This window comes from Callospermophilus lateralis, chromosome 8, assembly GCF_048772815.1.
Source record: "Callospermophilus lateralis isolate mCalLat2 chromosome 8, mCalLat2.hap1, whole genome shotgun sequence".
Taxonomy (NCBI): domain Eukaryota; kingdom Metazoa; phylum Chordata; class Mammalia; order Rodentia; family Sciuridae; genus Callospermophilus; species Callospermophilus lateralis.
This window is the reverse complement of record NC_135312.1, coordinates 123230872-123254085: the sequence shown is the minus strand read 5'-3', so window position 1 is coordinate 123254085 and position 23214 is coordinate 123230872. Positions and strand designations below refer to the sequence as shown.

The 23214-nt window shown below is 39.7% G+C and overlaps 1 protein-coding gene across 1 annotated transcript in view; it reads right to left on the bottom strand.

The window, feature by feature from the left end:
• Positions 1-23214, bottom strand: part of Tbc1d9 (TBC1 domain family member 9) — a 109951-nt gene that overhangs the window by 46761 nt on the left and 39976 nt on the right. Inside the window, exons 2-3 of the mRNA XM_076864543.2 lie at positions 16346-16456; positions 4523-4641 (exon numbers count right to left, since the gene is read on the bottom strand). Coding sequence (XP_076720658.1) covers positions 4523-4641; positions 16346-16456 — 230 coding nt within the window. The remainder of the gene's footprint in view (positions 1-4522; positions 4642-16345; positions 16457-23214) is intronic.

Below are 23214 nucleotides of genomic sequence, written 5' to 3'. Positions count from 1 at the left end.
GTAAAATTAACTTGGCAAACATGAAAAAATATTCACCTCATAATCAAAGACAGAAATTTTTAAAAATTAAGATATTAAAACTATAAAATAAGTGAAACAACTATAATCCTGAAAAGTAAGCAGTGCATAATCACACAGGGATTCTAATATATTGATAATATCTATTTAGGTCCACTAAAATGTTTTAACTACTTAACCCCCTAATCCTCATTTTATAATCTATTCCAAAGAGAGAGGAAAACACAAAAACCTGTGGGGAAAACTGTGAACAAAATGTTAACTGTATTTTTCATTTATACCTCTCCTCCACCACTCTAGAAGCTATTAAGGAGACTACTGGAAAGAGAAGAACCATAAAGCAATTATGGAGTCATATCCAGTTATTGAAAAAACAACTAAAATTATATAACAATATGGAAGATATCAGTAAAAGAAAAATGAGTGGACTGTCAAATTATATGTACACTGAGACTACTATTAGGATTCACAGGCATAGCAGAAGTCTAGAAAGAAATACACAAAACAGTATGTGTGGTGTTTGGATTATAGTTGCCTCTGTAGTATTCCATTGGTAATTTATAAAAGTTAATTAGATTGCAAAACAAATAAGTCTGCTGGTTCCCTTAATTAGTGGATACTCTGCGAAAATGTAAACCATTCATTTGCACATGAATGACATTCTTTTATACATAATCGATGTAATAGTAATTCCCTCCTCATATTGGTTTCAGGGGAATTAAATCTGACATTTTTTGGTGTAATGCAAATAGTAAAAAAGAATGGCAACTTGACGTAGTTTGGCCTTGATTGACTGACTCATTCACTCATTCGTGCTCATAACTACTGTCTTCTAAGCTTTGGTTTCTTCCTACAGCTCTTTCTTTGTGCCAGCTGCCTAAGGATGATGACATTTGAGGGAGGGCTGTGACAGGTGACAGACAACCTCCAGTGAGTGACCCTGGATGGAGATGCTGCTCCAAGTCTCTGTGTTTTTCTCACACCAGTGGGTGACCCCTTTCATCCAGACCCTCCTTCATGAGCAAATTAGGAGTTCTCAGACACTCCACTTACGTTATTTCAGAAATTCAGATACATGACTTAGAAATAAAATGCTGATAACACTTGGGTTCCATCAATAAGCTCTCAATTATTCAAAATTTGCTTTTGGTTTTATTTTGGTTTGGTTCAGAAGCTGCCACATTCTAGGAGATGGCCCTAAAAGGAATCATCTTCAAACTGATCCTTTCCAATGTGTCCTCCTGTCCCAGTTTTACCTTTATCATTACTCTTCTAATCTCTCTAATAAGGGTGGTATAGAAACTTAAACCACAAATCCTGTAGGTGTGCATAAAGATTCCTCCTGAGGGGCAGGTGGAATGGAGGCAGAGGCTGCTGTTCCTACCTGGGCCTTTTTATATGGTCCAGTTCAAGTTCAGCTCTCTCCTTTAACAACATCAGACCCAAAGGGGAAATCAAAGTTCAATGTATTTTTAAAATTATTTTTCTGATTATAAAATTACTACATGTTTGTGTGAAGTTTAGCAAAGTATAAAAATTAAAATAGAACTGAACATATTGGGAAATTTTATAGGAACTGTCAGACCACTTCCTAGAATTCCACCTTCCATGGGTAAAAAGGTTTCTAAACTATGCCTAAAAATCCTGATGCTATGATAGAAACAACTGCTGATCTTGACCAGATAAAAACTTACAACTTTGCAAGGCAAAATTATCATGAATGAAGTCCAGAAGACATATGATAAACCAAGGGAAAATTTCTACAACATGTATCCCCAAAAAAAGGCAGGTGGCTTTTGCATACTAAGAATTGTAACATATTAAAGAAAGATAAAACCAAAAGCCCTGTAGAAAACCTGGCAACAGGTATGAGCAGACATTTATAGAGATACAAAACTGCCTTTCGACATATGAAAAGTTGATCAATTTTTCATAAATGAGACAAATAGAAATTGAAATAACATGAAATATTATTTCTTCCTCATCAGATTAGCAAAACTCCAAAAACCTGATAATGCACATTGTTGGTGAAGCTACGGGAAAAGAGGCACCCCTTTGCCATTTGGGATTTAAAAATGTACGAATCTTGTGAAGAAATTTGGTAGTGTTTTTGCAAAACAACACAGACATTTGCCCTTTAATATGGCAATACTACTTCTACAAGCTCACCTTAAAAATACAATCCTGATAATACAAAAATATGTTCACATGAATATATATATACACATAAGAATATTTAGAGTTGCAAAATACTGGAAAGGACCTAAATGTCCAAGTACAGTGCTTGGTGAAGTTAGCTATGGTACACACTTAATAGGTAATTGTAAAAACAATGAGGAACTAAAAAAAAATGTGGGATCCTGGATTGGATCATGGAATGAAAACAAGGACATGGAATTTTAAAAACTGGTACAAATCCAAATAAAACCTGTTACTAACATTGTGCCAATGTTCATTTCTTATTTAGATAAGAATCCTAATTATGTAAGATGTTAACATTAGGTGAAGCTTGATAGAGTGTGTAAGGGGATTCTTTGTATAATCTTTGCATTCTTTATAATTATAAACAATATTTCAAAATAAAAAAATAGAACTACAAAAATGTTTTGTTTTGCTGTTCAAAAAGCATGTGAGAGAATTCTATGAATTGACGTGGCATATTATCAGGAGATTTCAAGTGATGAAAACAAAATAAATAGCAGCCTATATATGGAATACATTTTGATAACAATGGAGTTTGTAAAGTCTTACATATAAGAATTAAAGGTCAGTAAGTAAAATGTTAGTCTTAGCTTCTTTCTTTCCTTCCTTCCTTCCTTCCTTCCTTCCTTCCTTGTATGGGAATTGAACTCAGTGGGACTTGGCCAACTGAGCCACATCTCTAGCCCTATTTTGTATTTTACATAGAGACAGGGTCTCACTGAGTTGCTTAGTGCCTTGCTTTTGCTGAGGCTGGCTTTGAACTTGCGATCCTCCTGTCTCAGCCTACCGAACTGCTGGAATTACAGGTGTGTGCCACCACAAGGAAGGATAAACCAAATCACGATGGCACTGATTCACTATGGGGAGTTGGGGGAAAACAGGGTAACATACAGATACAGAACAAAGTAATGCTTTTTGACTTTTGGAAACATTCATATTCCCTGTTTTGAGAAAAAGAAAATAAAACTAACAATGTTGAGGAGGAGGAGGAATTGAAAAGCAAAAGCAAACTGAAACATATAGGACAGAGAAGACACAAAATAGGCCTGGATCATCCTGCATTACCACATGTCGGGACATATTTAAAAAAAAATTAGTGGAGGATGTCACAATGACAAAGAGGCATTTGTAATCCGTACCAATGATAAATTTGGGATTGTGAGAGTAGCAAACTAATTAGGTCCAGTAATAAAATATACACAATGGAGACACCCAGCAGTCCACATCAATAATACAGAGATACATAAACGGAGGGAGGCTCTTGCTTACGGTAGAATAGCAGTTGCTCACTGGTGAACATGGCTGAGGGCTGGGCTGGAAAAACATCATTTCCTAAAATCATCATTTTGCAAACCATCATGGCAAAAACTGATTCAGACAAAAAAATCATCAATGGATGCTAAATCCAGATGAAAATCTTGATAAGGAGCGGAATCTTTGTGGAGTCCTAACATGTTCTCCTACAGAAAATTATTTATTATTTGCAAGAATAAAAGTAGTAACTCTGCAGTGGAGAAAACAGATAGCACCTGACTGGGTTCACAGCTCCACTGAGGGGCAGGTGAGCATCACTACTAGAGAAGTTGAAGCCTTGGGTAGGACACAGGGTCACTAATGTGGCACCCCTTCAGGAGTGCACAGTGTGAACTGAATTGTAAGGAAATACCTAAGGAAACCCCAAACTAAAAGTGTTCTATTAATAAAACCAGAACAGTACAACTTTAAAACCATTTATGTCATAGAACCTAAGACAAGGCTGTGGGACTCTCCCAGACGGAAGGATGCCCAAGAAACTGAAGTGCAATAGTTTCCTAGACAACATCCTGTCCTGGAACAGAAAACAAACAAACAAACAAACAACAACAAAAAAAAAACCACACCAACAACAAACCTACAAAGAGCATAATTGGGCCATTTAGAATCAGAATATATGCCAAATAGTATAGTATTAATGTTAAATTAACTTGTAAAGTTAACTAATGAAATTGATAATGGTAGTGCTCTTGTTTTGCAAAATATCCCTGTTCAGAAGAAAACTTCACAAATTGAGTGAACAGGCGAATAAAGCAAATTAGGCAAAATGTCAACAACAGGTGAACCCGATAAGGGGTACATAAGTGTGTTTTCAGGCAATTCTGATTTTTACAATACTTCTGTGAATTTGAAGTTAGTTCCACTTAAAAAGTTGGGGTGTGTGTGTGTGTGTGTGTGTGGTGCTGGGGACTGAACCCAGGGCCTTGTGTATGCGCTGAGTCACATCACCAGCCCAGTGTTTCGCTGTTGTTGTTCCCCAGCTCACTACCTGTATTTTTCCTCTCACAAATGTGGTGATATCATTCTCGTTTTCGAAGATGGAGAGCGTCTGCAGTAGATTCTGCTCCAGCCATTCCCAATGTTCAGTGATTTCCTTTCTGGAGCCACCTGGATAAATGTAAAATGATGATAATGAATGTCAAGTTCTGTGCCTTTTTTTTTTTTTTTTTTTGGTATCAAGGTTTGAACCCAGGAGTTCTTAACCAGCGAACTACATCCCCAGCCCTTTTCAATTTTTTTATTTTGAACTAGGGTCTCACAAAGTTGCTTAAGTCCTCACTAAGTTGCTAAGACTGGCTTTGAACTCAAAATCCTCCTGCCTCAGCCTCCCGGGCCACTGGCATGCACCACCACATTCACCAAGATATTTTAAAACCCAAGCTCCCTTTATCACGACTTGACACCACCAAAGGAGACTATCCCTGCACATGTCTCACTTCCAATGCTACCTGTCCTCCAGAGGAAAGAGGTGAGACCTTGAAGAACATGGAAACTCAAGAGGAAGCAGGGCTCATTAGTGAAGTCTGACCAGGTGGGTCCAAAACTTTTAGGACCCGGTTCAGAGTGGATGACAGCAATGTGTTCTACACTCATTTTTCTGCACTGGGAGTTGACCACTTCTCTCTCCTCCCTTCCAGAATTTTCACTTTACAGGGTCCCACAGATCTTGTTATCTACGAGGTTTTCGCTGTTCAGCTGCAACACTGAGAGCTGTGGTATATGAGCCAGTGGACATGTGATGAACCACCTCCTCTGATGGGCAAAATTACCCTCACTTCAATTATGAATGAGATGTGGAAATGGACCATCTCGGGGAACAGCAGCCGTCCCTCACTAGCACAGCTACATCTCAGTTTTTAATAAGGAGCATTTATCATCTCACCTAAAGACCTCCAGATTTAACAGCCCAGGCCTTGTAGCACACAGAATGACACTCTGCTTTCTGTTCACACTATGGGCGTCATCACAGGGACACTGTCAGGATATAGCTAGAAAAACACTAGAATAAATTCCTTTTGTGATTGATAATGATCTTGCGGAAAAACTTTTTGTGAAATAAATTATCCACATGTCCTATGTATAAATTGTATGCACTACTCATTCCAAAAGTTGAGAATGATTGTGTGATTCCATTGATTTATCCTTTGGTCATCTCCTGATTCCGAGTTATCTTTTGATTGATTTCTCCCAAGTATCCTTTTTCTCTGTTGTTTGTCACTAGCAATTCAAGATCTCTCAGAATTTCAGTCTCACTCCAGATAAAGAAAGAAAGGCAGAAGACACAAAAGTATCTGCAATTATATTCAGAACTCTGGTTCCAGAACTCAACTCTCATAGAGAATGAGAGGTACGCCCGAAGGGCTTCAGACCCACTGTTCAAGGAAAGGCTAAACAGAAAAAAACCAAAGTTCATTTTCTTTTACTTTAAGATTAAAAACCAACATAGCCTCCACAGGATGCTCATGGGGCTGGGGACATAGCTTAGTGGCGTAGCATGTGCAAGGCCCTGGATTTGATACCCCAGCTTCAAAAAAATGAATGAATAAATTAAAATTAAAATAAAGAAGTATTTAGAAGGGTTGTATACGTAAAGAATAAAAATCAGGGGCTGGGGATGTGGCTCAAGCAGTAGTGTGCTCGCCTGGCATGCGTGTGGCCCGAGTTTGATTCTCAGCACCACATACAAACAAAGATGTTGTGTCCGCCGAAAACAAAAAAAAATATTAAAAATTTCTCTCTCTCTCTCTCTCTCTCTCTCTTTCTCTCTCTCTCTCTCTCTCATTCTCTCTTTAAAAAAAAAGAATAAAAATCAGATTTCTTAGTGGAGAGCTGTCCTGTGAAAACACGAAGAGAATAAAATTCTCTTCTCCGTGGGTTCTTTTCACAGCTCACTCATTTGAGGTCATAGTCAAGCACATGTAAAAGCAACAGGAAGACTCTTTACTATATCACAGCAAGATATGGCTGGTCTCCTCTCTCTGCCACCAGCCTCGTTGAATGACTATAGACAATTTGCTTAATTTCTGTCTCAAATTCTTTACAAGGAAAATGGACACACATTGAAATAATAAAAATTCTTACCCACTTTAAATTAATGTTGTGAAAATCACAAGGGAAAATGTCTTATAGACATAATTTGAAAAGTAGAAAATACTTTTCAAGGGTCTATTTGGAATATTTAGGAAATGAGTTATTTTGGGGGAGTCTGCCAGAGAGAGAGCTTGAAAACATTTTATAGTTAAAAATTTTAAATCCTAATTATAAAATTTTCTATAAGTACTGGCCCTTCCTTGTCTGCAGAGGCCACTGTCATCATGAGTCATGGTACACGGCAGATTCCAAGGGCCCTGTCCAGAAGGCGTTGGTGATGTGCCTTCCATCCATTGTTCGTCTGTGCTGTTGGCACTGACTAATGTACTGCACCTTAGGACAGAGGCACTCCTGGGGACCGACAGGACTGCTGAGTGTCTCCAGAGCCACGGGGCATGATTCCCAGCCTCTGATTTGCCTCTCCTCTGCTCCTGTCATACATCAGTCAGAGACATGCCTTCCAGAGGCGTTGGTCTGGCTGTTGACTGGTATCTCGTAATGCTCTGCCCACTAACAGGTCATCAGAACCCCGACTTTTCTTTTAGATTCCCTGTTCCATCGATCACAGAATCCAACCCAAGCATCTCACATCAAACTTAACAATCCTTGGTTGTCATGAGTACAAAAGTCCGTCAGTTGCAAACCTGGGCAGAACAGGCGGGTCCTCAGGTTTGCTCATGCTACCTTCAAAGTTTCCTTTGTGCACACGGCCAGGTATGTGCATCTGCACTACACACACTCAGAGCGTGCAGGCAAGTGCTCCTTCAACAAACATTTGCTCATACTTTCATGGCATTACATGACAATCCACATGGCTGATGTGTCTTCCCCACCCATTTTCAAATACAGTCATGCATGCCTTAATTATGGGGATGCTTTGAGAAATGCATCATCAGGCAATTTTGTCATTGCATGAACAACATAGAACAGACTTATGTAAACCTAGAAGGTCTAGCCTACTACATATTTAGGCTATGGTCTAGCCTACTGCTCTTAAACTACAAACTTTTACATCATGTTACTGTACTGAATACTATTGGTAACAGTCACTCAATGGTAAGTATTTGTGTATTTAAACAGGTTGGTTTACACCAGCATCACCACAAATACATGAGTAACACACTGCATGGAGATGTTGCTATAGCTACTTTGGTAGGTGACAAAAATTTTTCAGCTCCATTTTAATCTTAGGAGATCACTGTTTTATGTGGTGCATGACAAATGCCATCCAAGATTCTTGCAGGGAAGTTCAGGTTTACTATCACCATTGTTTCCCAGCCACGTGTCCCCACTGTACCAGGACTGCCTGCCTTCCACTGTTCATCAACCCCATGGTGCCCACCCTCTACCACCCAATGACATTTTCACCTGTGGCTCTTTCTCTACTGCTCACCTCTGGAGAGGTAATACCCATATTTTGGTCTTGCTGACCACTTCTGGCCCCCACTTCCATGGCTGTCTCTTGGCTGTTTCTCTTCTGTCCTACACCTACTGCTGTTTCTCCCACATCTGTCAGCATCAAGCAAGAAGGAGGGCCCTTTAGGGTCCCATGAGTTCAGTGGTGCTTACTCTAGAGGTCTCAACTCTTCAGCCTAGTCAGTGCTTCAGGTTTGCTTCTGTGCTACCAAAGAGGGTTTCTGGCTAAGATTCCAAGAGTTCCAGAAGATTCCAAGAGTTCCAGAAGTCTGGATTTCAGAAAAGAGAGAACTTAGTATGTCATTATATGAAATGAACCTCATCACTATTTGAGGAAAGAAAACAACAAATGCCATCAGCCAATGGTAGCTACAGGAACTAAACTATAGATCCATACCCAGTGGATACTTTCCAAGGGGAATAATATGCAAGTAACTTTTACATTTATATTAAGTGCATAAATGCACCATATTCCCTAACCACTTTCCTAAATGAATAATAAATGAGGAATAATAAATAAGAAGAATATTTTAGGACCAGTGTCTGGCCCCAGATATGAAGACAAGAAATATGAGGATACCTGTAAGGTAGGTCTGGATTCACTCCCCCACCATATAAGACAAACCTCCAAGATCTAATCCAGGAAGAAAACATTTCTGGAAGGATGTGCCCATATATTTCCACTTCTCATCTCAGAACAAAAGGTATAAGTTACCTCTCAGAGACAATAAAGCAGATGTCCCTGGACAGTTTGGGAGCAATTATCATTTTTTTTTCTGGACCATTCTTGCTGATTCTTAATAATCAGCAAGAGGCCAAAGGAAACATGCCTGAACACATAATTTGCCTCAAAAGTATATAAGCACAGTGCTGCAAGAACCAAAGTCCCAGAACTCTTGATACTGTTATTTTTTTTTCTTTCTTTTTTAAAATTTTAATTTGTGGTATTGTTGTGTTTGTTCAAAGTGAGATAATGTGACGCTATTTTGCCGTGAGTCTGAAAGGGACTGGTTTATTTACCCAGCCATTCATGCAAAATTTGTTAAGAGTTCAGAAAAGAAAGGAAGGTTTTGGCTGTTGATTTTCTGGCTCCATTTATAGATATAGAGCAGGAAAAACAAGCCGACACACTGTGTAATCAGCTGGGATGACAAAGGAATTTGGGGTCAGGTATGAGAATCCTTCAGGAAACCCCAGTCAGAGAGCTCCACTGTGACAAAAACTAGATCAGAACATGATGGGTTCGTGTTATTTAAACATTAATTTCTGAAAAATAAGAATCCCTCTCATTTAGGACAATTTTTTAGACTATCAACCACAGGTCCTCTGCAGGTTTCTGGGCAAATTTTAAATACTATCTATGATGATGGAAAATACTATGTCATTCTAGTCTAATTTCTCATCTGGTTTGAAATATATCTTGAAGTACATGAAGTCTACTTGAAATTAAGAGAAACAGTCAAATAGACCCACAAATCTTCATATCTGGCCTCTGAGGAGTAAGAACAAAAGTTTAAGGGCTCCAATGATGGAAATTTCTCACTAATCAGGAGTCTGTGCATACATGAGTTCAGCTGTATATTTGTAAGTACACACAAAAATAAAAACCACCCACAACACAGTAGAAGACAAAACAAAACTTTAAAGACAACTAAACCTTCTAGGGATTAAAAAGCAACCAAGATAGTATTGTGAGATCCAGAACAGGCTGTGTGGATCACTGAGCTGATCCAGGCTTCGAAATTACTCAAATAAAGGGAACCAAATGAAAAAAAAATTGTCTATTTTATGGTCTTGTCCAAATAGAAGTAGAGCCTCAAAGATTAAAATTTAGAAGTTTAAATGCCAAGTGAAGGCAAGAGCAATACCCAGTAGGCTGCAATAACAATTACACAGCCTGTAACTATAAAACTGCGTAAAGAAGGAAGTACAAACTTGTATTTGGAGAGGGCAAAAGAAAATCCCCCCAAACAGTGTTTTGGTTTGAAACAGTTTTAAAAACAAAAGGGAAATCCACTTTTTCAAAATCCCCACCTAATTAAACATATGGTTATAAGCACTTTAATAAGATAACACTAAAGCCAGATGCCACACTTTATAACACACAGCATAGTCACACAGTTGTGGTCTTTTTTTCTGGACAGAGAAATGGAGGTTTTCACAATTTTATAAACTAAATCTAGACTTTGTAGGTTCAAAACCTGTGCTCTTATTTGCTCCATTTCACTGCCTCCTCACATATTTTATAAGTGTGGTGAGTATGAACAGAGGCTGGAGGAGACAGGCTATGAGAGAGGCAATATAACAAAATACCTCAGACCACAGACGTGGATGTCACCAGGTACACCAGGTTTCAAATCCCTGCAGAGCCACACATTAACCCTGGGACCTTGGGTAAATGACTTAACTTCCTCTGTGCCTCATATTTTTCATCTGTAATATGTAAGCAACAGCTGAGACCACATGGTTTGTGCTAGATGCTAAGTAGATAATACACACAAAATCCATAGCATAAACCTAGAATATACAAAGCCCTGAACCGGTACTTTTGCTGCTACCACCACAATCAGCAAAACAGAGACCTCATCTTGAAATACGATGCAGAAAATATTTCGAACTTCTCATGTCAGGACACAAAGAAAAGAGCTGCTTAACTATTGCCTAACACACATGCAGCAGAAACCTCTGTGGCCCTGACGCCCTGATGTCTGGATTGCAGTGTCCACACTACCTCACTAGAGTGTGGACAGAACAACTTCTGAGTGAAGATGGTACACTCTTTATATAACTCTGGTCTTAATCTCCTCTGGGTCGTAACTGCTCATCGCTCCATAATCACTGAGAAAACAGAGCCCCAGTAACTTATCCGACACTGGCAGGAGGAATCCGAAGCTGACATTCTTATTTTACTTAAGGGCCCTCTCCTAACTCAGTGATGGGAATGTAATGACCATTTTCCTGGTGGGCAATCAGTCTAGCCATATTAAATACATACATATTCTTTGACTCATCGTTATCTACTTTTATAAATTTATCCTAAGGTCACATGCGCAAAGATTTTGCTAAAGAGGATGTTCCCTAAGGTTGTTCAAAATGCTTTACAGCAGAGGAAAAAAACCTAGATGTTCAATACAACATATTGATTAGATAAATTACATTATATGCACAATAAAAAAGTGTCCACCTATTAAATTGATGTTATAGAAATATGTTGTTGACATGAAAAGTATTCAATATATTAGTTTTCATCCTATTTCATAAATTCTAAATTTTATAAACAAATAGCTCATATATTTACATATAATGTATATATAGTATATACATAGAATGTGTATATATTATTAGGCTATTAAGTCTGGAAAGTGATAATTTATGATGTGCTATTATGGTTTTCTCTTTTTATTCTTTTTACTTATCTGTATTTTCTAATTTTCACAATGAACATGTATTACTTAAAGGAACAAAAGCAATTTTTTTTTTCTTTTCTTTTTTTAAGTTGCTGTTAACAAGGATTAAAAAAAAAATCCTTGAGATATACAGACCAAGAAAGTATTATTAAAAATACTTCAACCAGATGAATGAGAAGTTATATTCCATTTATGTATGATATGTCAAAATGCTTTCTACTGTCATGTATAACTAATTAGAGCAAATGAAAAAGAGAGAATAGAAATACCTATAACCTTCACGTTATGTCTATCTCATGTGGAAAGTAACTAAATTACCCAACATTTTCTCTGTCTACTGTAGAGAAACAGCAAGAACAGGTCAATTAGCAATCTTTAATTAAAGTCTGGGTCTTACCAGCTCAGACTAAAGGAATGTTTAATCATAAAAGCCAGCATGGTGCCACTTAGAAAGTCATGGAGTGGGAGGAGGAGAACTGAGAACTTGGCTTGAGCGCCACCTAATTAGTTAAAGCTAGGAAGGCTAACTTGGGCACATTCACTTTCCCTCTGTATCCTCCTGAAATAAGTGGGGTAGACAAGGGGATGATTGACGTGTCTCTCAGTTCTGGAACGGAATGATCGGCTAGGACCAAATGAGATTCTGGAATGGTAGAGAAAAGGAAATCTAAGTCAATGGGAAGCCATATTCAGGCACTGTTCAGGGCTATTATCAAACTACAGGGTCCATATTGCCCGGGGCCAGCTGATTATTATACTGGCAGTAAGCTACTCTAGGTCCAAAAGATTCCTGTGAATCACGTCTAAGGCAAATCAGACAACTAGGATTTACAGTTAAGACTGCTGCTGATTTACAGAAAGTGGTCAATGTTATATAACATGGATGGTCCAGCCCCTTTAATTTAACTGACACTAATGACACTTAAGGTACAAGACATAGGACAAGATCTTATACTATGATGGTTTCTACAGGGCAGTGAACCAGACTGCCCAACCTTCTGCTGAAGTTCCTCTTACAGCAACAATTCATGAAATTCAAGACAATCAGAAAGCTGTCAACATATTTTCCTACTAAATAGTATTAATTTTGTTGTTGATGAAAAAATAACATTCAAGTTGAAAGCAGAAAAGTCAGCATATTTGAGAAATCCTTTTAAGGTAGCCGCTTCTGCTCTTAAAATCTTGTCCTGAAAGGAAGCCAGTCATTTGGGTTTTAAATGCTGAATCGGAAATCGTTAAGAAAAAACAGTTAATGGGTGAATGGGACTTTCATAAAGGTTGTCACTTCCGGGAGTCTTCCATAAGGAAATTCTGGAGCTACCTCTATGGGTAATCGATACATACAAAAGCAAAAATCCATTCCGGGCTTATTATAATGAGATCATGCAGTTGTGACAGGCAATACCAGGGAAATGAAAGCACACCTCTTTGAGGCGTATTTTATGCCATCAGCAGTTACAGCCGAGTGTTCCCTAGCCTTGGCTTGGCAAACAATTCAGAACTAAATCCGCTTTGTAACTCTGGGTTCTACCCCACCTGAGCATTCACAGGAAGGTCTACTTGACAGAATGACAAAGCCCCAGAAACAGACGGAGGAACAGCAATGTCAGGCAGTGACATAAATGTCAATGACAAGAAAGGCGACAGATGAGGAGGCACAGGGAGAAGAGACACCGAGGCACATATAGCTCCTCCTATCACCAGATGCTGATAGGAAGACCAGGGTCCTGGAGGGCTGCAATGAGAGCCAGGGGTCGGAGACGCCCCTCTCCCCACCATCTCAAAACCACCCAGGGCACAAGTGATGGGATTGCTGGAGCTGAGAAGGGGGCACACCCTCATCAAGGGAGGGGTCTCAGGGGTTCCATGACCTTTCATGTCCTTGGGTTGTACTTCTTTGCTTGCTGCCTACAGTGTCTAGTTTAACACTTTCTAGACTGTTCACCCACTAAATGCAACCCTTTCCCAACCACCTACCACAGCACCCATGACACATCAGCTTCTGGTTTCCCTTTGTGCTAAGTGGACCTGCAGCTGGATGCCACCTGTGAACCTTGGTACACCAGTAAGTCTGTCTTCTTCAGAGTCCCAGTTTCCTTCCTCCTGTATCCTTTACCCCCTTCTTGCTCATTCACATCCTTCACTTCTAGGCAGTTTTCCCCAATGCCTTAAATCCTAAAGCTATTCTTTCATTCACAGAAACGTGTGAATGACAAGGAATATGTCCAACCGTCTCTCCTGAGGCTGTTTGCATCTTAGCCAGGATACTTTTAAAAGGATACAGCTATGATGTTAGAATTTCAGGTACTACTGAATTCTTGAAGGAGTAATACTAGGTCACCTAAGCCTTCCATCAGCCTGAAATCACACCAGATACTTCCCCTATTTGCATAGAAGGCTGGCCTAGAATCCTGTGTTTAGCTGGGTATTCAGTAATCAAATAGAACTCTTATTCACCTAAGGCTGCAAGTGAGTATTTACTTATATTCTCTTCAGAATTAATTTTACAAGAGCAGAGATCATCTAATTGCTTTCCTATCTTTAGATTCTAGCAAGTTACTTCTTTAAAAAGAAGAGATCAACTTAAAAAATGAATGAAGTCAACTTAAAGAGCTTAAAGACTTAAAGAACTTAAAGTCAAACTAAAGTAGCACTGGATTGCAACCCAGGGTAAAAATGTAAATACCCATGAGTCTATAGTGACATCAATAATTGAATAAATTAATAATGAAGGGAGAAAACAGAACTTCCGTGAAGAATAAATAAATTACCTAGATAGTCTATCCTCAAGAGCCCCCATCCCTTAAGGATGGACCATGTGTAGTGACTTTCTCCCAAAGAGTGCAGTTACAAAAGCAAAGAAGAGAGTGACATTATAGTGGAAGAACCAGAAGGACACTAGTTCTTGCAGGTGATCAGGGACTTTCATGGCCATAAATCATGTTGATAATATGTACTCATGACACAATAAGATGAAAATGGCATTTTATCTCTAGAATCTTCCCCATAAAAACCCATCACCCCAGTATAATGACAAGGAATAATAATAATGACAAGAAAAACATCAAAGGAACTTTCTACAATACATCTAACCGATATTCCTCTAAAAAAATGCTAAATGGGAAAGTCTGGAAAAATTTCTGAGTCAAGAGGAACCTGAGAATATGAAAAACAAATGTGTTATGGAATAGTGGTAGGACCCTGGGACAGAAAAAAACATTAGGAAAAACAAGAAAATCTGAATAAGCAATGGATTCTGTCTTATACTAATGTTCAATATTGGTTTACTAATTCTAACAAATATAGCATACTAAGATATTAATGAAAGTAGAAACTATGTATATGGGGGGTACACAGGAGGTCTCTGAATAATCTGTCCAAACTATCTGTTCAATTATGTAAAACTAAAATCCATTAATATAAAAAACCTAGGGGAAGCAAAAAAATGAAGCATTCAGTATCTATGGTGATTTTTCTGCATTTAAAAGAAAACTACCTGCAAACAAATCACTTTTAAAAAATCTGGTCATTTTGCATTGGAAGTTCTTGTGAAACACTGAGATTCTATCTCACTCCAGTCAGAATGCCAATTATCAAGAATACAAGTAACAATAAATGTTGGTGAGGATGTGGGGAAAATGTTCACTCATACATTGCGGTTGGGACTGCAAATTGGTGCAACCACTCTGGAAAGCAGTTTGGAGATTCTTTAGAAAACTTGGAATGGAAACACCATTTGACCCAGTTATCCCACTCCTTGGTTTATACCCAAATGACTTAAAATTAACATACTACAGGGACACAGCCACATGAATGTTTACAGCAGCTCAATTCACAATAGCTAAACTATGGAACCAACCTAGGTTCCCTTCCACAGATGAATGAATTAAGAAAATGTGGAAATATATATATAATGGAATATGACTAGCCATAAAGAAGAATGAAATTATGGCATTTGCTAATAAATGGATGGAACTGGAGATTGTCTTACTAAGTAAAATAAGCCAATCCCTAAAAAACCAAAGGCTGAATGTTCTCTGATATGCAGATGCTGACTCACAATAAGGGGGGAAGAGAAGAAGAGAAATTCATAGGATTAGACAAAAGTAAATGAAGGGAAGGGAGGGGGTGGGAATAGGAAAGACAATAGAATGAATTGGTCATCAGTTTCCTATGCTCATATAGGAATACTCGATCTGTGTAACTTCACATCATGTACAACCACAGAATGGGATCCTAATTAGAATAAGTTATACCCCATGTATGTACAATACATCAAAACACATTCTAATTTCATGTGTATCTAAAAAGAACAAATAAATAAAAAGAAAAAAATTCTACAAGAGATCCAATAACAGCAGGGCTGTTTGCAGCCATTATAAACACAATGTAGTATCCAGATTCTCATCAGGAATAATAAATGATCTCTACTGACAGGAGGTACTGTGTGCTAAGACAGACTAAGTACTACTCAGTACACCCAAGCAGCCCACACATTTCTCTTCATTTCCCAGCTTCCCCTGCAGTTAGGCTGGACCCACATGACCAGTTCTAATCAATGGAGAGTAAGCAGAAGGGTCTGTGCCACTTCTGGGCCAAGGAAGTTCATGTTCAAGCCTTCTCCTCCTTGCAAGCTGAACCTGGAGGACTCGTGTTCCACAGGGTGTCACTATAGATGGAGGACGCTATGTGATCCAAATAAGACTTGCTCAGAATGAGCAGGTTTATTGGGTTAAGCCATTAAGACGGGGTGGGGGGCGGTTCTTGTGCTCAAACAGCTAAAGTTCATTCCCTGAAATACCAGTGATTGCATTCACAGGTACGTGTTCCTCCCCTTCTGGCAGAAAGCTGTGGTTTAAAGCTTTCTGTAAACTCATGTCTCACCAAATACTACTTACCACAGGCGATGGTCCAATAGACCAGAGAGTCTGGAGTCTGGTACAGGATTCGGTAAGGAGCAACCCGGGCACTGGAGTCCAACACAACATCAAGGGTACCCACCAGGAGGCCTGCGGATGGAGAAACAGGGAACAGGTAAGAATTTCCTCAGGACTTTCCCCAAATCCCTGAGGCAGTGGGAACATGCCCGTTCTGCTGGATCTCCCAATAGCCCATCTCCCATTTCACTGGCTTTGATAAAACTTTCCTCTTGGACATTGTGTGCTAGCTCTCTATTACTTGTTTCAACAACCTCTAAGAGAAATTGCCACAACTTGGAAAACAGTAGGTTTCAAACCACTAAGGCTAACAAAGCTCCTAGAACAGTTCCTGGCATATGGTAGCACTTCAAAATGCCTATTAATAAAAAAATAAGTAGTAAACACTTATTATGCTGGGTTCCTTGCTTTATCCATCATATGTTTGGTATGTATTATCTGTCCTCTTTTCAGCCATGAAATAAATCCTTACTCTGAGTAAGTGGGGAGCCATGCATGGTCATCTGACTCGCTGTGCCAGGCTGCCCCAACTACTTCTTGAATCTGCCCAACTTTCCTTTTGCATTGAAAAAAAAATTCAGCTCAGCCAGCACTAGGTTTCTACTACGGGCAGGACAAACTGTGTGGGCCTAGAGCAGAATGAATAAGCTGGAGTCCCTAGAGCATCTGTAATCTAGGAGAAGAGGCCACACAGTGTTTTCATGCTGTGTTTAGCAGTGAAAAAAAGATGTGAAACCAAGACACTTTCTTCTTTCCAAGGCAGTTTTTGCCCTTTGTGATATCCATCACTATAACCACAGATAACGGGAGCCTTCCCCGTACTCTGAAATGATGCAGTCGTGAGACTGAGGCTCAAGACCTGCATTTTTTTTGCAGTACAAAGCTGACTTCTTTGTTAGGAGCCTCCATGATTCACCTCTCTGGAGCCAACCAGGTCTTCAGGGAGACCAACTCACATTTGCCAAATCCCAGAAAAGCCTGATTATTCAGCAACTGAGGTTAGCCATTTCCTTGTAAGAAATACAAATGCCAGGTACACTCTTTAAAGAAGAGACAATATTTTCTCTTTCCAGGATGGAAGTTGACAAGAAAAAGGAAATTAAGAACAAAAGGCTTCCTGGTGCCCAAAGCAGGAAGGCACCTGTAAGGAGAAGGCTGCCCAGAAGCATCTGACTGGTACCCAGTTAGCGCAGCCGCAGCAGCCACCACCCTGCTACTCAGACAGCAGCCCTTTCAGTAGTGGAAGCCAAGCTGTCAGATTCGGTGGTGACAGCAAAAGGATTCTGACAGCTTCAAAGTGGGAGCTGTCGTCAGTGCAAATTTCTCTTTTAACACCTTTCATCCAGTATCTCCAACTAAGAAGGTTGAGTCTGCATCAGACACCAAAGATGTACGCCCTATTCTAAAACACGGACACACACACACACACACACACACACACACACACACACACACACACATTCTGCAAGGTTTAATAAATAGATCTTTTCCTTGGCAGGCCCCCAGAGGCCATGTGTTCAAGGCGTGGTCCTCAGGGTGGTAGGTATTCTCTTAAGAGGTGGTGTTAACTTTAATAGGTGGGGGCTATTGGGAGGTTTTTAGGTTATTAGGTCAGTGTCTTCCAAAGGGATTATGGGACCCCGGTCCCTTCTTCTTCCCTCCTTCCTCCTGGCAGTTTGCCCTGCCACACTCCCCACCATTGCCATCTGGCACCTCCAACAAGGGAAGGGGTCAGCCCAATCTTGGCGTACCTCCAACTAAATAAAACTTTCCTCTTATAAGTTAATTATCTCACGTATTTTGCTGCAGTAACATCAAGCTGGCCAAAACCACACCCATAATTTAACTGTCCATAATTAGTCTAAAGCTGCATAGAACCCAGCATAGCAAAGGGTGTGGATTCAGAAGGACCGACTGGGAACACGGAAGAGTTGAATAACGTTGGGACATTACACGTTTATTTCCAAAGCCTGGGTTTTCTCAATTACAAAATGGAGAAATACACTGTCACAGGATTGGTTTTGAAGACTGAGGATACAGGAGTCAGTGCAATGAGGCTGGGTGGAAGGAGGGGTTTGGAATGCGGGGCCAGGCTCCTGACTAGAGCCTACTGAGACTCTCCTTAATTTAATTTTACTTTTACTTTGATTGTAGGATGACTCATTCCCGATGACTTGGGGATGCAGTGAGAGTGGCCAATGCTGGGAGAGAGATGTTCAAGGCCTACGGATTCCCTTGTTCTATCACCACCCAAACTAAACATCCCACCTAAATGCCCCAAGCACAGGCTTCTCACGAAGTTCTATTGAGCAAGAACCACAAGTTCTTCTGCAAATGTCACCACCAGTATCTCTGGATGTGCCATTCTGTGGTAGTACCACGGAGACTCACTTCTCTGCACTCTGGGAGCCAGGGGTAGCGTCAAGAGCCATGGATTAGTCACCTCGTTCAGAAAGCTCAGTTCCAGCTCTGACTCTGTTACAATCAATTCTGTGGAGGGGACAGGCCATTTAACTTCTCACTACTTTGAATTCCTCAGTTGGACAAGAAACAGAGCATTTGCCTTTCTGAACTAGGGCCATTAATCAAGATGCCTAAGTGAGGTAGACCACAGGGAAGTCCTATGATTGTCCTTGGTCTTTATCAAGGGCAAAGCATCCATTAAGACTCCCTCCAAACCACAGTGACCATTAGTGAACCTAAGCACACCAGAAAAAAAGAAAAAAGAAAAAAAAAAGACTTTTGCTAAAGTGAAAAAATAATTCACTTGCTTGGGTCTGTATAAAAAATATATCAAAAATAAAATTCTCAGAGTATGCAGTTTCTCAAGGGCATAGATTTCTACATAATGTGCTACACATGTGTATTTTTGTTCACTTTATTGTGACTAAAATTTACTCTGATCATCTCTAATTTATTTTCATTATCTATAGAGGAAGAGTATGTTAACAAGAAAATCAGAAAATAGTACTGGCTGGGAAAACTGGGTTTCCTCTTATTAACCAGAAATCAACTACATGTTAACTAGAAATGCAGACCCATCACTCGTGATAACTGAGTGTTAGTAAAACTTCTTTTTTCTTGAATCAAAAGAAGACATAAGATACCAAAACTTCCAGAAGTATCACATGTTGGTTCTCAGGCACAGACTTCAGTCTGGGGTCAGGGAACATTGGTCAAGAATCAGCCTATGTGGTTTAATAAACCTCTGAAAGAGAGTCATTGTAGACAGAGAGACTCTTCCAAGGGCACACAAAGTTCACTGAGCAGAGTGGAGGGCAGAGGCAGCCCAGGGGTGCCACTGCCCGACTCTAAGACCCAGCCTCTTAGAGGCTCAATGTCTGTATTTTTACTGGTTCACTCAACTTCTATACTCTCTAACACAAAAGAAGAAAGGCCTCTGGAAGAGTCCAACCCTAGCCACATATCTTGATCACCACAAATGGCCCCAATTAAAATCCATCTCCAACATCCATCATTCTAGTTAAGGAAATCTCTGGAGTCAATCAGAGATAAAGAAAAGTGATTTGCTTAATGTAAAGTCCCCTGGGGTGAGGTGCCAGTCCCCAGCCCTGAGTGTGCATGACAATGGGCACCTCCCAACTTCTACTAACATTTCAATGAAAACTTAACAGATATGTCCATACTTACCACAGGGTCCATAGTAAAATATTTCAAAGTAAGTTACAGGCACTATAATACTGGGATACTCATATTAGACAATTTAAAAGTCTGTGTGTATAAACATTTGAGGCACTGGATATCCATACAGAAAACTATGAGCTGAGCTGTGGATTGGCCAGTCAAGTCCATAAATACACGACACCCCAGAATCCTCAGGCCTGTAACGTCTTTGTCACCATGACCAGACTTTCCTCTCCGTTTGGAACATAGCGCTCCTTTGCCCATTCTTGACTCTTGCTACTTCAAATGGAAAACTCCTAATTATTTAATGCCACCTCTTGCCAACTGTATTCTCCATTCCAGCTCTTTTTCTATAATGCTTAATACATTTATTTAAAATTACTAGCACATATTGTTTTGTCTTCGCTCCAGACTGGGAACTCCTTGACAGCAGCATCTGATCCACTCTTGGACCTAGAGGACTTGCACTTTTCATAGAGGTCAGTAAGCATCGAACATGTGTTTGATGAATAAACAAGTCAGTATTTTTTTGAAAAAGTCAACATAATAAATTACTCTTGTGTGGCAGAAACTCTACAGATGCAAGACTCTAGAAAAGAGAAAAGACTCCTATACTTATCCTCTACCCATACAGGATACCAGAAGATGGGAAATCATCTGGTCTAGAGAATCCAAAAAAACAAAAGCAGTAATCTGAATTCTCTTAGAAGTCTTATTTCTCATAGCTCCGAAATAGCTGTCAAAATACTGAACCTCTTCATCATTCCCCACACAAAGCACTGTTTTAACAGCTGTTCTAGTCAGCTATTTCTGGAGTTAAACAATCTTTGATCGCCTGAGATAACTAAATCAAATTATGGCCCTCAAAATAACTCTTGTCTGAATCTACCTATTACATTAGCTCGGGAGCATCTTGTAATGCAAAAGAGCTATTTTCAAGGATGGTCAGAACACACACCCACAAGCGGCACGTTTAGACCTCCCATGCGGCTGTCTGCACAAGAGGGGGTGTCAAGCATGCAGTCACCTCCACACCTGGAGCGCGGGCTGGGACTAGTACAGGCTGGCAGGCCCACAGCACAGCACAGAGGCCCCCGCTGCCCTTCTGGGAGCCAGTAAGGGTCAGGAGAATGCTGGGGACTTAAAAAGGTGCTCAAGAAAACCATCAATCCACATACTGATGATCTCGGATAATTTAAGGTCATGCTGGACAGGATCTGAAGATCATTTGTCCCTACTCCTTCAGTCATGGAGCCAGTTAGAGATGAGGTCAGGATCTAAGAAGTCCCCAGCACAGTGGGCAGGGGAGCAGGCTAGTCCTTGGCTCATGCATTGCCCGGCTCTTAATCTCTCAGTTCCACCATTTCCTGGAAGTGCCTGATATGTACTAAATACTATTATTATTTAAATATTAAATATTTTAAAAATATTATTATCAATATCTAAAATGATAGGAAAGTATAGGATATTATAGAGTACAGGTACCTTCACTCCAGTGTTAACACTTTGTCTTATCTGATTCAGAGCCGTATTTTACAAGGAAGATAATATACCAGACACAGGAAAGGTCCCTTTGTATTCCCACAATGCTGATTCCCTCTATTAACCATTCTCAAACTGTACTATATTCCTCCCATCCAGGTCATTCTCCTTTTACTGCCCATGTGCATGTATTAAGGCTGATGAATATTTTAAAGTTTATATGAATGACAGAGTAGATATCACACAACTTATTTGTGCAATAAGGTTTGTTAAAATTTACTTGTGAATCTGATTAATTCACTTTTCATGTGCTGCCATATTTCACAAAATAAATGTAATGCAACTTATTCATTTTTTCCAGTAAAGAACATTTGAATTTATCCCATTTTTTTTTTTTTTGTTGTTGTATAGACTGTAATTAGATTCTAGATGCATGAATCCTTAAGTATATGAGCACATTTCTTTAGAACAGAGTTGCAGGGCCCTAGGGTGAGTGAATTTTGAAACCTTATTAGATATTACAAAACTTCTTTCCAAACTGGCTGTGCTCATTTACATCCTGACCAGGAAAGTCATCTCCAACATTTATTGTCACTAGATTTAAAAATTTTAACCAACCTCAAGGGTGAAAAATGTATCTATTTTTTGTTTAAATTTGCATTTCTCCAGTTATTAATATTTTGAATTATTAATGTCCTGTTTACTGGCCCCCATTCCAGCTTCCTTCTCTATACATTGGATGTCTTTTGTGTTGACATTTGCTGACAAGGTACAGATTAGACATTCAGAGTTTACCATTTTAGAGGCCTTCACTCATATGTACACTAGATTTTGGTTCATTTCAGCAAATATTCATGATCTCTCTAAGGCCAGAGAAGCAGAATACTTAGATTTACTTCTTTATATATTGTCTACATAAATCCAAACAATTTGGATCCGCACATGCAGCCCCTGAGCCTCTCTCCTGTGTCTGGTGAGCCACCTGGGCCAATACAAGGTTCCCCTAGGTCACCCGGCTTCATCCTTGTTCTGCTTATGGCTCCCTGAGATGTAACTGATACACTCCCTGGAAATCTTAGCATTTGCGTGGGCTACATGATACTCAGCAGAAGTAATTACACAAAAACATCCAGAAACTGCCGCCAACAGCCATTCAAACTACACCATAAATTTTCTACTTTGTTTAACAAGACATGTTTGTTTTAAATGCCTTCAAGGCTTCACAGTGTTTCATCTGATCTAAAATGTCCTTTCTTCTTCTTCTTCTTTTTTTCTTCTTGACAAACTTCTTCTATTTCCCTCAATACCCAGGTCCAGGCTCAGCTTGCTGATGTGTTTGGCTTTTTTCTGGCTTTCTCCCTCTGCCCCCAACACTAACCCCCCCAATCTCCTGACAATTAACTAAGTGTTCCCTTTTCTGAGCTCTGCAAGCCACTTTGCACTTGATGTTATTTAATCAGCACATGGTTTCCCACTTAAAAACTTAGAAAGTACTGTTTTCTCCCACCAGACTGTGAGTTCCTGGAGGGCCACACTGCTCCTAGTGGCGGGCAGCACATTATGCTGAATAATTATGACATGGACCACAAGGTGTTTGATTTGATGGACGTAAGGAGAAACCAGGAATTGCTGCCAGAGCTTATTCATCTTTCTACCACAGTTCCCAGTATAACACGGGTAGCAAATTTGCTGAAAATTTAAAC